Raw genomic sequence first — 13,393 nt, forward strand, 5'->3', positions numbered from 1 at the left:
ATTGTACTCATTTACAAGAGGCGAATTTAAAAATGCAATAAAAGTCGGTGGTTACAATTTAAAATTTCAAAGTTAGCGCCAATTTCTCGTAGTTCCGAAACTTCAGCCACTCAGTTTAACTCAGAATGGTCGATTTAGATTGTGTGCAAAATCTTAAAGCTATAGCTGTATTAAAAGCTAAAAAGTTTTTCCAGATCCTAAAAATGAATCAGCCTGTATAACGAACCGCATTAGACGTGTGTTTCCTACAGAGATATTGACATTTGTTCGAAATTGTGAACTTTTGTGCCTACTTAATTAGGTGGATATACAGACTGCATACAGGGTGGTCCACGAGTAATAATAAGCCTGAAAAATTTTTTGAAGCAACCAACATTACATTTCATAGATAACGTGGACAGTAAAGTACTTGGTTTATTATATTAAACATAGTGACCATACAGCACTGCAGTTACATTTTTTTTCTCAAAACAAAAAGTATTTTCTTGATTAGGATATGCTCTTACGTTTATAATTTGGCGTCTTTACGTACTTTTACCTTTTGCCGCATCATTTTCTTATTTCTGTCAGTTTTATGCTCCGCTTTACGTTTATACGTCCATGTGTTCTCTCAATCTCCTATTTTTGTTTACATGTTGTTTCCTTACCTTTTCTACACTTTTTTTCATAGAAAAATTGTCACCCTGATCCGGGTTCGAACACTCGACCTCCTCCGTCGAATAACCCACTATTGACTCACCCTGTAGACACTTTCGAAATGGGAGGTGGAAAAAAAAATCATAACTACATCACACACTAATTTTCAACATAACAATGGTTACATTTGATGCTTGATGACTTGTACATTGAAATAGGGTTTAGTGTAAACATCATTGTCTTGTATATACGATTCATTCTGAGAAGTGTAGAGATGCATTAATAATCGCAACAGATATTTAGCCAAATGGAAAACAAATTTGGGTTACACTTCATCAACAATTCTGCATGTGAAACGTGGTTTCTATTTGAATAATTTGAAAGTTGTGCTCTTTGAAAGGTAAAGAAAATATATTTTTTATATCTTTGGTTCTATTTAAATAAATTATAAAACTTTTCTTTACTTGGTTTTTTAAATGTTAGCAGAATGGTGCATATTGTTTTGGATAAACAAATCTTCACTGTATATAAAAATTGAAACAATTAGCTTGTGTTATTTACGTTGTTCATTTAATTGCTCAATATTTTTACTGTTTACATGATTGGTAAAGAAATATTTATTTTTCAATAAAATTGTTGACCCGAGAAATACTTCAAATTAACAATTAATATTTACAAAACAGAAAAGTATCACAAAAAATTTGTATGTACCATTATTTACACCATAATTATTATGTTTATAGTTTGCCACTTATGGTGGATGCGCCAGAATAATATTTTTAAATAGAAAACAATTAATGTTGTCGAAATAAAAAATGTATACGTTCAATTTAGGAAAGTCGTAACAGTCGATAAAATTAAAGTTAAAACTTCACCATAAAGATCATAGAAGTATGTAAAATTGACCAGATTTACACAAAAAACGTGCTGAGTTTCGTAAAAAAAAATTCAACATTAGTACACGATAGTTTTGCTGAGAAAAAGATTAAAACTATGAACTGAAACAAAAAAAGATAATAAAAAATTAATCCAAGTTTTTAAGTCTCAAAGAAATGAAAGTAGAAACGATTGTTAAAGCTCTACAGTAACAGGTACAAGACTGTATGTCAATATAAAAAAGAAGAATATAGAAAGCATGGTTATTTTTTAAGCCCCAATTACTTTTTGAATTTTTTGGTACAAAATTTATTTTAGAAAACGTAATTTAAATAAAAGTTAATAAAAATATTTTTTATAAACGTTACTAATAAATTCTAGTGGTTGCGTTGAGCTGATCGTTTAATATTTATAAGAACTCATTTAATCAATTATTCAATTTTACTATAGTTTTTGTATTTCATTTAGCTGGTACACAATAATAAGTAATAATTTAATATAGCTCTTTTGGAATATAGTTGTTTCAGCTTCACAGGTAACATTATTAGAAATCAACAAGAGGATATCAAATTATTTTTATTATAATTTTTGCTGCTTTCGATAGATATTAAGCGTTTTTGAGTGAGAAGCTTACTTAATCAAAAAAACACAAAATTTGAAATACATAATTGTTTGTTAACTTTGTTACAAAACAACATTAAATCAGAAATTGTCATAAAATTCAACTCCAAACTTAACCCAAAATAAATTGCTAAATTTAGTCTAAAACTTACTCAATTAATGTTAAAAACTGCAAAACAGTTCCCAAAACATATTGTTTTTAAATTTAAGGCGTTGAACGTTAAATGAAGTCTAAAGTGTCTTTTTTCAATAGATTTAAAACAATTTCTAATTAAAAATTTGCTCAGTTTAAATGATTATTGTTAGAAAAATGACTAAAACAGTAAATTCTATCTGAAACGCACTGTTTAAGGATTTTTGATAAAAAATGTACTAAATTAAAAAAAAAATAAAAACACTTTTTTAATTAGGATCATTTCTAGCAAGAAACACAAAAATATGATATTAGCAAGATAAAATAAAAAAATAAACTAGGTCTGAATTGTCATTATCTTCTATCGACAATAAGTAACAAATTCACAAAAGTAGAAATAGTATAGAACTAAAAAAGAAAACTACAAAGTTAATTAATTTTTGATGACTGTATATTGTGGGGTACAAAGTGATATCTACACTGAGGTTATTATTTTACTGGACATTGCATAACACACATAACATTCTTAATTCCTTGTTCACTTTTAAAAAATTCAAATCAATGCATTCCCTAGTAGCACAGTTTTACTGAGTTATCATTCGGTTATATAACATTTTATAACCACAATACACAAATCTAACCATTGGTTATGTTAGACTCAGCTTATATAACCGTTCGCTAACCATGGTTATGTTTAGCGTCTATAACCATGATTATATTACAATTAGATAACCGTTATGTTTCTTAAGCAATATGGCCCCAACTAGATTTAGATTATATATCAGTGTTCTAACCATGGTTATGTCTAGCGTATACAGCATAGATTATGTGACGGTTATATAACTGTTATGTATGTAATGCAATATAGCGTATGCTAGATTCAGTTTATATATCGGTGATCTGAGCATGTTTATGTTACAGTTATATTTAATATTCGCCGGCATCTTATAATAATAATTACAAAACAAAATAAGTGATCTAAGAAATTTTTGGTTATATGGTGGAAAATTATCTAGTTTGTTGGTCGTAAAATACATTCAACAGTGACTTTTGCTTTTTCTTTACTTGTACATGTTGCAAACACGTGAATCGTCATCTATATTTATTGCTTATAATGTAAGTAGAATACAATTTGAATTTATGCTTAATTGGAAGCTGAAAAAGCTGGCCTAAATGTATTTTAGTTTTGACCACAAAAAAAAGAATTTGTCAAAACCAAAGCAAATTATTCTAAGAATCAATGTTTTCTCACTTTCTACCTGCTGACCCTTTAATTCTTCAATGTTAAGTTGGGTTCGGAGAATTTGTCCAAAGTTGAGAAAACAATGAAGAAAACAGTGAACCATACATTTTTAAAAATAGTAATATTTTAGTTACTGATAACTGTAATTTGTTATCAGTTTGACAAACTTTTGTTCTTTGGAGGAAAATGATAACACTGACTACGTTAGAAGTTTTGCCGTAAGTTGGCATTTCACCTTTCCTATTACTCCTACAGCATCTTCGGTCTTAACATAAGTAGTTCTATGTTAGTTCTGGTCATCGAACATTTTCTTGCAGAGGTTATTCCTAAAAATTCTTTTGGAATACTTCAACAAGGAATCAACAAAACAGTGAAAAATATTTATTGTGCACTAGTGATGATGTGCACTCCAAAGAGGCTGGATAGAAGCACCAATTTATTTAATCTATGTAAATATTTAAAATTTTAATTTGTTTAGAAATTTGCTATTAGTTGTTTTAAATAAACTTTAGGCGAAAGTTATATAAGAGCAATATAATGGTTAGATCACTAAGCATAACCGAAATATGAGTGAAATGTAAAGAAAATTATATAACCGCAACATAACTGCGCATAGACAACGGTTAGATAAAGTGGTTAACTAACAGTTAGCTTATAAAAGCGTCACATTTGAGAATTGGCGGTTATATTGGAAGGTTTTATCTCGGTTATAAAAGTGTGTTACTAGGGTTAGTAGAGTTTTAGATAACAAAATTTAAAAACTTAGGAAGTGTGTTCAGTGAGAGACAAGATTAAATCAGAAGTCGTTCTTTGGTGGTGCTAAATTTTATAAATTGAGACACTTTCCACAAAGCAAGAAAAAAAAGTGCTAAGTGATGTCTGAAGTGGTAACATTTGCTTCTTTCGATTGCTTTAAAGCGTACTCATTTAGAAACTCACATAATTCAATTCTTCTACTTTTTGGAAGATAATTAAAACCAAAATCGATAAACAAGATTTGTACTTGCTATTTATAACACTGATCTTTTACTAGGTGGAAATACTTTCTGGTGGATGCGCCGGGCTAATGGTTCAGTTTTAAACTAACTCAAATATTTTTGAATTCAATAAAATGTTCACAAGAGGGATATCACAGAGTTTGTCGGATGTTTAATCAGAAATGTTTTCATGGCAAACTATGCAAAAATAGCTGTGATTAGTAAGAAATTTGCTACAATGTCAAAAAACCAACATAACTTAAAAATTATGACAGATAGGAAGGGAATGGTAGTACAGATTGATGCAGAAAAAAATTTTCCTCCATCTTGTAAAATAAAAATTGGAAAATCCCATTTCACAAAATAAAGTTTTGGGTGACTGATGTCGTCCAAACTAAACTATAAAATTTTTGAGTTAATTAACTTCTTTTACAATTTTGAACACACTAGAGAACAGACAACGGCTTTCTCTTTTAATTCTTCAAATTTGATTCCGAAATCTCTAAAACTAAGAGAATTACCGATTTTTTAAGCAACAGGTGCAAATCCAAAAATTTTCAAAAAATTTACAAAATCTCGAAAACGGTTAAACTTAGGTATAGGGAAAGTTTATAAGAGCTCCCTTAAATTACCTCAACTCATCCAAAAACGCAGTGAAAAACAAAACTTTCCACTTAAAATAAAAAAGTTGACAGCGACTTCTGGTATAACCGGAAGTACCAGCATCTTGAAAATATTTTCATTAAGCGGAACTCAACAGATTATGACTGAGTACCAACTTTCAAATAAATATCTATATCAGAATTTTCAATACTTATAATGTAAAGATTAGACGAAACAGGCTATTTACGCATAGTTAATAATTTTTTTGAAATTGTTCAATTCTTTATTTACTCAGTCTTGATAAAAGTTCTGGAATTAATTTAGTTCATAAAAGTTAAATTTAATCAATACCAATAAAGCTCTTTTATTCGTACATACAGATTTTTTGCATTACATTATAAACAACTATGATTTTAAAAATGTCATTTTTGGTGGATGCGCCGGGCCATTGTCCCATTCTGACAAATGTTTCAAAGCAAATAATTTTTTTTGAATAATTATCTTATTATTATCTGCAAGTATTTCCTACTCCGTTAAGCCAAAATGAATAGTTCAGCTCGACTTGAATGTACTTTGATGTAATTTTTGTAAACATACTGATCGTTTCATGTTTATTACCTTTGAGTTCCTAAACTTTTTCAATTTCCATCCACGTGCAGCATAACAAGGTGCGAAACATTTTCAGTTCAATACCATTTAGAAAAGAAAGTTTCACATTTACAACGTTGCGATTTTTTAAGTTTATTATCAAAATGATGTTTCACATTACGACTACACACAAGTGTGGGTTACGATTCGCCCACGCAAGCTTTTCTCTTAAGCTGGATAAGTTTGTGGAACCCTTAATAAAAATTTCCCTTCGAAGCTTTCACGAATATGATGCGGTGACCAGATGTTGAAATTTTAAAAAATTTATTCGAAATATTCAAAGCTGAGTTAATTTGATTATGGTAATTTAATTGATGTTTTGTTTTGTTGACCCTCTAATAGCATTTAATTAATTATTTCCATATTTAGACTGTTAGAATGTGGAAGCGTCGAGTCACGCAATGTTACTTGACTAAATGTCAAATAATGTAGAACTTTAATAGATAATTAAAGCAGAAAACAAGGCAAGTTTAACTTTCTATCTCAATTAACAGTTCGATATGTTGGAAGTTGGTGGTTTAAATATTTTAGTAACTTAACTCGATAGTCTCGGAAAGTTTATTACAAACTTGTGGCGTGTTCATGTCAGTTTGTTATTGTAAAAAAAATAATAAAGCGTTTTTGTCTATTTGTATCTAAATGTTGGTGGATTATGTCACAAAGCTCCAAAAAGTTTTCGAATAATGTAATTTGAAAAGTTGCCATATTTAACTCGTAAAAAGTTTTAAAACCCAATTTATTTGACGTTTATTCTTACAAAACACTAAATTGACAGCTTGAGCGCTCGACCAACCCAACAGAGTGCAAAGTTAGCAACAAAGCAGAGCTTAAAATATCAAAACTTACGAACTGTAATATTTGTAAAGTAAAACATGCAAATTAAATAAAAATTATTGTCTGTCCATTGAGTTCACCTGTTATTGGCTATATATTAGCTCTTTCAAAAACTATAAAAACGCTAACGTCGCCTTTTACCAAATAATTTTTTTAAAAAAGATTGATGAAATGTAAAACAATTACTAATGATAGATCTTCCATTGAAAGTACGAATACAAATTACATTATCTATTATTTTTGGGAAATGCATAAATAATTTATAACAGATAATTTCGGGAGAAAATGCGACGTTGCTGTTTTTATAGTTTTGAAACAGTTAATAACTTAAAACTACTGTTTTTAACAACATTCCCTTTGATATTTGATTTATTACAGATATATTGATGATTGTGTTGCACTCGTATTAATAAATTACATTATGTTTGAGAAGTGTTTAGCAAATTTCATCCTTGACTTAAATTTACAATTGAAGTCTCTAACAACAATCGGATTAATTAATGAAGAAAATTTTCATGACACTACTTTAATTTTTAATAATAATCTAATTAAAACGTAAGTAATATTTAAATTTCACGTCCCATCATCCACATCATCAGAAAATGAACATAATCAGTCAATTATAAAAAATTTTGTTAATCGAGTTAATATTATTTCTTCTACTTAATGTAAAGATAAAAACTTAATTGAGTTAATAATACAATGTGTTAAAAAATGTTTGTTCATCAAGTCGACTATGGAATTTGAACATAATGTGTCGCCTATTAAATTATGAATACTGTCAAAATTAGAGAACCATCAAAATAATGCAAAAAGGCTTCGAATCTAAAAACGAATGAACAACAATAACAATTGGCACGGAATATTATACACAAATCAAGCCAAACCCTACCCTGGAAACAACTTTGCCAAAAAATAAAAAAATTGAGCACAAAGGTAATTAAAAAAGTTGACAGAGATGACAGTACTCCAAAACTACTAGTTATTATTTGAACGAAGCGGCACATTGAATTTGAATTCCATAGTGACTTGATAAACAACCATTTTTGAACACATTGTAATATTAGCCCGCTCATTTTAAAAATAAAGTTATTTTTCAAAAATTTAACTATAAAAAGAAAAAACATATTAATAATAACGATAATCTCTAAATAAAACTGAAAATATGTATTACACCAGATTGAGAACCTATTAACACCATTAGTTATGTCCTGTTAGTATAGTTAAAAACAAAACTAACAATATTTTGTGTAAAAATCGTATTGATGGTAATAATTGCTATAGCTTGTCAATATACAGAGTGTTTCACACAACTTTACGAGGCCTGCGCCTAATGTGCGCAGTCAAGTGTACAAACATTAAAGTTTGAACATTTTTCTTTAAAGTGGACCTTTCTAAAATTCTTAGTTTTTATGTAAAAAATTAAAAAATCAAAAAAACGTGTTTTCGTAAAAAAATAAAAAATATTTCAAAACTAAACACAACTAAAGTTAACAAATTAACTTAAAATTAAAAACATGTGTTGAAAGCTATACATACAAAAATTAGACTGTTTAATCTAAAAAAACATAAGTTTGTATTGTAGCTGTAAGTTCTAAGGCACCAAAAGTTTTTAAAAATATACTTCAAAATAGTTTGAGATAAATTAGGCGGTCGATATCTAAAGCTTCTGTAAAAAAGGTTTATTTTTTCAGATTTAAAAGTCAGTAATGAAATTTTCCAATAGCAGAGCCACACTATATTTATTTATTTAAATAGTAGAATTTTTGTATTATTTATAGATATTTATGTTCCTATGTTGTTTTTTCCTTTTACATCGTTTGTAGATTATATTGAACTTTTAATAATAAAACTAATAATAATAAAATAAATTGATTTATTTATTTTCAACAGGTGAATATATTCTCACCTGAGGATGACCACTTTGTAGTTGAAACGCCTTGTGTTTAAAATAAAGGTTTGGTATATTAGGGTTTTTAAACTTTGTTTTATTTATTTTCCATGCCAAGAAAATCCAACAAGAAGGTGAATCACCCAATTTCAAAACACAAAATCAAATAAAGTGAACGTGATGCAAACTGAAAACTAGAAACTATACAAAGGTAAGAAAAAAGTAAAAATCTAAGATTGAATTTTGCCTAATATTAAATTTATCTTAATAAGCCCCAAAAAAATAAAATATAAAATTTTTAGGTAATCATGTAAATAAATGAAAATAAATGTCACAATTCTGGTAGTTTACTGAAAATTGCAACACATTACATACTACAGCAATTAAAAAAATACAGTAAAACCTATCAACAGCGCAGAATTTTTAAGCGTCCGTTGTGGAGAGGTGTCCACTAATGAGAAGTAGATGATTTAAATAAGTTTTGCTACGTTGCTACAAAAATGTCCGTTGTGAAGAGGTGTCCGTTGTTCGAAGGTATCCATTAAGAAAGGTTACAATAAAATGTCAGGAAATACCGTGAGTTAATTGATGGAACCAAAAAGTTATCGTATTCAGCAGATTAATGCAATCCATCTTATTGTTCAGTAGTTTATGCAAAATACGATTTTAACATAATTCACTTAATTTCTAAAAAAATTACATTTATAAATGTTTTTAACAACTCTTTTGAAAATAAACCTTCGTTTGATTAAACGCGATTAAAACTTTAGGATTTATTTATCATAATTATAAAGACATTACCAAATTAGAAAAATTTTGACACATTTCGTTTAAAACTTACCCTAAAGCAGAATGCGACCAACTACAATTCCTGAATCTTTAAAAATATCTGTTCTTTGTAAATTGTGTAAATATTATATTTGTGTAAGTTGTAAGACATAATAATAAAACATTTAGAAATATTCATGTTTAGTCTATTAATTCAGGATCCGTTCTCACTATCAGTTTTAAAATGTTTTTTATACGTGTTTTATTACTTAGTTTATTAATATAATTTTAAGGTTTTATGTATTTTATTTTATTAATTATTCAAACGCGGCGTACTTATCTGCTGAGAGAATCATCATTTTTTGCATTATTTGAATTTCATTTTAGCCTTTAGTTTACCTTCCACCACACTAGCAACAGTGTCGTTTTATATTTTTATTTTTATTTTTAGTTATTTTTTGCATTATTTGTTAATGTCGTGTAGAAACATATAAAATTTAAAGAAAATAAAAATTTACAATATTGAAACGTTTACTTTCAACTTTATTTTTTTGGAACCGTTTCATTTAACAACCATGTTCCAAGAAATTACAACTGTTCAACAAATGCATTTATCCATTGAATGAGATAAACTGTTTTCGTCCGTTTAAAAGTCGCATTCCTATACATCGCAATAAATATTCGGAGCGTATAAAATTATTTATCTTGGTCGCCGCTTTTAGACTTTACGACAAACATAATTTTTCAATAACGACAATATTTTAACACAAAGTTGCACATTTGAGGAAAAAGCCACTTACCTCCCCAGCTCGTCTACATTCTCTCCCAAGACGCTCCTCACAGGAGCGTAAATGGAGGTTGTCAGGAGAGGAATGCCCCAACCTAATGCTAACATACAACGCAGGAGACGCCTTTCTGATATAAAAGCAGATACCAGCACGGTGTGGAGATAGATGCCTTCGCACAACATCCATGAATAATTTGAAATGAGGAAGGTGAAGAGGACGACGTGCAGGACACGGCACCATAACTGCAACGTCAATTAGGCAGACTGTTAATTTAGGACGGTCTGCTTGAGGATGTATACATAACATTAAACTTAAACGCTCCGGAATGAGAAAAATACCAAGTGTTAAGCTCATGAGTGAAAATGGAACAATTTTATCACTTCACATCAAACATCAAACGACACAGCAAAGTCCTCTTTGCTTACGTGCAAAATTTTGCTTTTCTGTAATCAACAGTAAAAATTTCCAAATATAACGCTTTTGTTTAACGAGCATAATGTTTGACAAAACGAGTGAGCTGCAACTTAAACAATAATAAGCTTTTTTAGAGGAAAATCTGACATTGGATAATGGGACTAGAAAAAATATGTTTTTTAAATGTTCCAAAAAAATATAAAAAACTAAACGCCGCAATTAAAATTTTGAAACAATGATAATGATTTAATAAACCTAATTGCCAATAAAGTTTAAAGCATGAACATGCAGCAGCTAGTGAATGTCTCAAAAACTGAGATTACAAAATTTTGTATTTGATTGCAAACGCTTTTATTCTGCTGACAAAACTTAGAACTATAATAGCAATTCAAAACCAATTTCATCGCATTTTGAGTTAAGTCAAGGAACGACAGTGTTTTTGAATAAATTGTATCTAAGAACGGGTCGCCAGGAGCCACGGTTGAACAACAAAAATTCCATTCATAAATGCATCAGTTTTGAAATGACCGATTTTGTTTAACGAGCATAATGTTTGCCAAAACAAGTGAGCGCAGCGAACAATTTTTGCAAATTGTTAAAGATCGTATTTATGCCGGCAAGTAAATAAATATTTTTTATTCGTAACATGCTAGTAAGTGACAGTATGTACATCACGTAAAAATCAGACGTAAAATCTGACTTTTCTGACAGGATTACAAAAACTTTATTTTTCAAATATTCGAAAAAATAGGAAAAATAGTACCATTTAAAAAAAAATTGTTTTCATAATGTTTAATTTTTAGAACAATTAAAGCAAAATATTTTTGACAGGTTTATAATGTTTCAAAGATAAACTTTAATTAAATAACTATAGTATAAATACAACCTCGTAGAGTCGAGGCGAAGCCAAGTCGTTAAGTGAGTATTTTTTAGTAACAATGAAAAAAATATTTAAAAAATAAATAAATGAACATCTTGCCTTTAATATTGTTTTTTCAGTGTATTTCTAAGAATGTGAAAAATATGTAGTGACGTTAAAAAAATTAAATGTGGTTTTTTTCAATAAAATTTTTCTTAATGTTATTACATAAATTTTAAATAGCCGAGACGATGTCAATAAATTAATTTAAAGCATTTAGCATATTTCTAATAGCTAAAGCTAATAGCTAACAGCTAAAGACAGCACTTTTATCAATCTTTTTGTTTCATGTGTATTTATACAGGATCGCTAAAACGTATGTAAGGATACAACTAAATATTTTCAAAATGGTTTAGTAGTTAAAATTGTTATTTTAACTATTACTATTAATTTTTGCGAATTATTGGTCAAAGTTCAGGCAACAGAAAGTTGCTAAAATAAATAAATTCAGTTACTATCTCCAAGGCTAACCAATTTTACATTTTTCAAAATTTTGTTAGTTCGTTAAGTAGTTAAGTAGTTCACTGCCCTGTAATGCTATAATTTTTAGTACTTTTTGGTACGAAGACTCAACGAAACAAAAAATTAAATCGATCTATTGCCAAAAATAGAAAAAAAGATAATTTTAAATATCTTGAAATTAGACTGTTTTTTTATGTTTTACAGTTATTAATAATACGAGTGCGACAACACAAGCTTAAATTTCGAGGGCTGTCTTTATATCTAGACACCCGAGAACTGTAAGCGTTTTCATGTAAGTGTTATTCAAGTTTTTTTTTGTTGGAACATGTTGCTATCGAAGACGTGTTTTAAAATAGTGTTTATAACCTAAGATTCAGATATTAAAAAGAAGACTTAAAATGTTACCAAAAAAAAAAAGAATAAAAATAAAGAAATAAAGTTTCTGAATGGTTTCTGTCCTAATTTTGACTGCAAAAGTATCCAGTTCTAGTTGGCTAAGATGAAGATGAGTTTTAATTGAAAATCATGACAAGAAACAAAAAAATTAAATACAAAAAATTGTGCTCTACCATCAAGAGTATTGTAATAATTTTTCAGAAAAGTTTTCTATAATGTTTGAGTAGAAAAAAATGATATTCTGATTCAGAGATTGTGCATAGCAGAGGCAAAGCCGAATACTTGGATGATTTATTGTAAATATGATAATTTTAAAAAAGATGAGAAAAACGGATTCAGTTTTTGTTTTTATTTGAAATGCATTTTTAAGCGCTCAAAAATGACAAAAGTTATTACTAATTTAAATCCACATTAATACAAACCCATTCCAACAATTTTTTGATGTATTTTTGTTAATATTTAGCACAACTTTTGCAATATTGGAGAGTTTTGACAGCTGTGTGTCATTTCTCAATACGAAATGTTATGTTAATTTTAACATATTTAGATTTAGATTTTACAATCGTCGAATAACTTTATCCTGGGGATAAATTTGAAAAAATACATTGTTGTAACAATTGTAACCATAGTAATTATACTTGGAATAACTTATCTGGAGTTTATCTGACGATTGTAAAAACCACCCTTAAAGCAATCTTTAGCCTTGTTGAGTCTAATTCAAAGAATAAAATGTTGTATTCAACTCTTTTTCCTTTTTACAGTCAACTCGTTTAATAAATAACTATCATTTTCGATTTTTGGTCCAATTCGATACGTGCAAAAAATGCATACAAGCTCAAATTTTAAATTAATCATAGTTTTTCCGTTATGTGTTTATAAAATTTTGCTAAACAACTTCGTTTCTGACTACAGTTTAGTGATTTTACCACTGACAAACAAATGTGTGTTTTTGTCATAAAATGTATTTTAAATGAAAATTCCTTAAAAATATAAACTTATTATTATCGAAGTTTTGTAACATAATACCGTATTTGGACGAAAAATTTTCTAAATAAAACGCCAGAATAAGATCATCTTCTATCCAGTTTTGAAATTGCCTAGTTTTTTGTAAAAACCAAGAAAAGATAGAAAATAATATCGTTATTCAACCCATTTCAGTGTTTTTTGGGGTATAACTTTTAAAA

The 13,393-nt window shown here is 28.5% G+C and overlaps 1 protein-coding gene across 2 annotated transcripts in view; it reads right to left on the minus strand.

Moving 5' to 3' along the window:
- Dh31-R (Diuretic hormone 31 Receptor) overlaps window positions 1-13,393 on the minus strand; it is a 147,459-nt gene that overhangs the window by 44,610 nt on the left and 89,456 nt on the right. For both annotated transcript variants that reach the window (XM_064354762.1, XM_064354761.1), the window contains exon 7: window positions 10,031-10,260. In XM_064354762.1, the coding sequence (XP_064210832.1) occupies window positions 10,031-10,260 (230 nt within the window). The remainder of the gene's footprint in view (window positions 1-10,030; window positions 10,261-13,393) is intronic.

The sequence above is a fragment of the Tribolium castaneum genome, chromosome 2 (assembly GCF_031307605.1).
Source record: "Tribolium castaneum strain GA2 chromosome 2, icTriCast1.1, whole genome shotgun sequence".
Classification (NCBI taxonomy): domain Eukaryota; kingdom Metazoa; phylum Arthropoda; class Insecta; order Coleoptera; family Tenebrionidae; genus Tribolium; species Tribolium castaneum.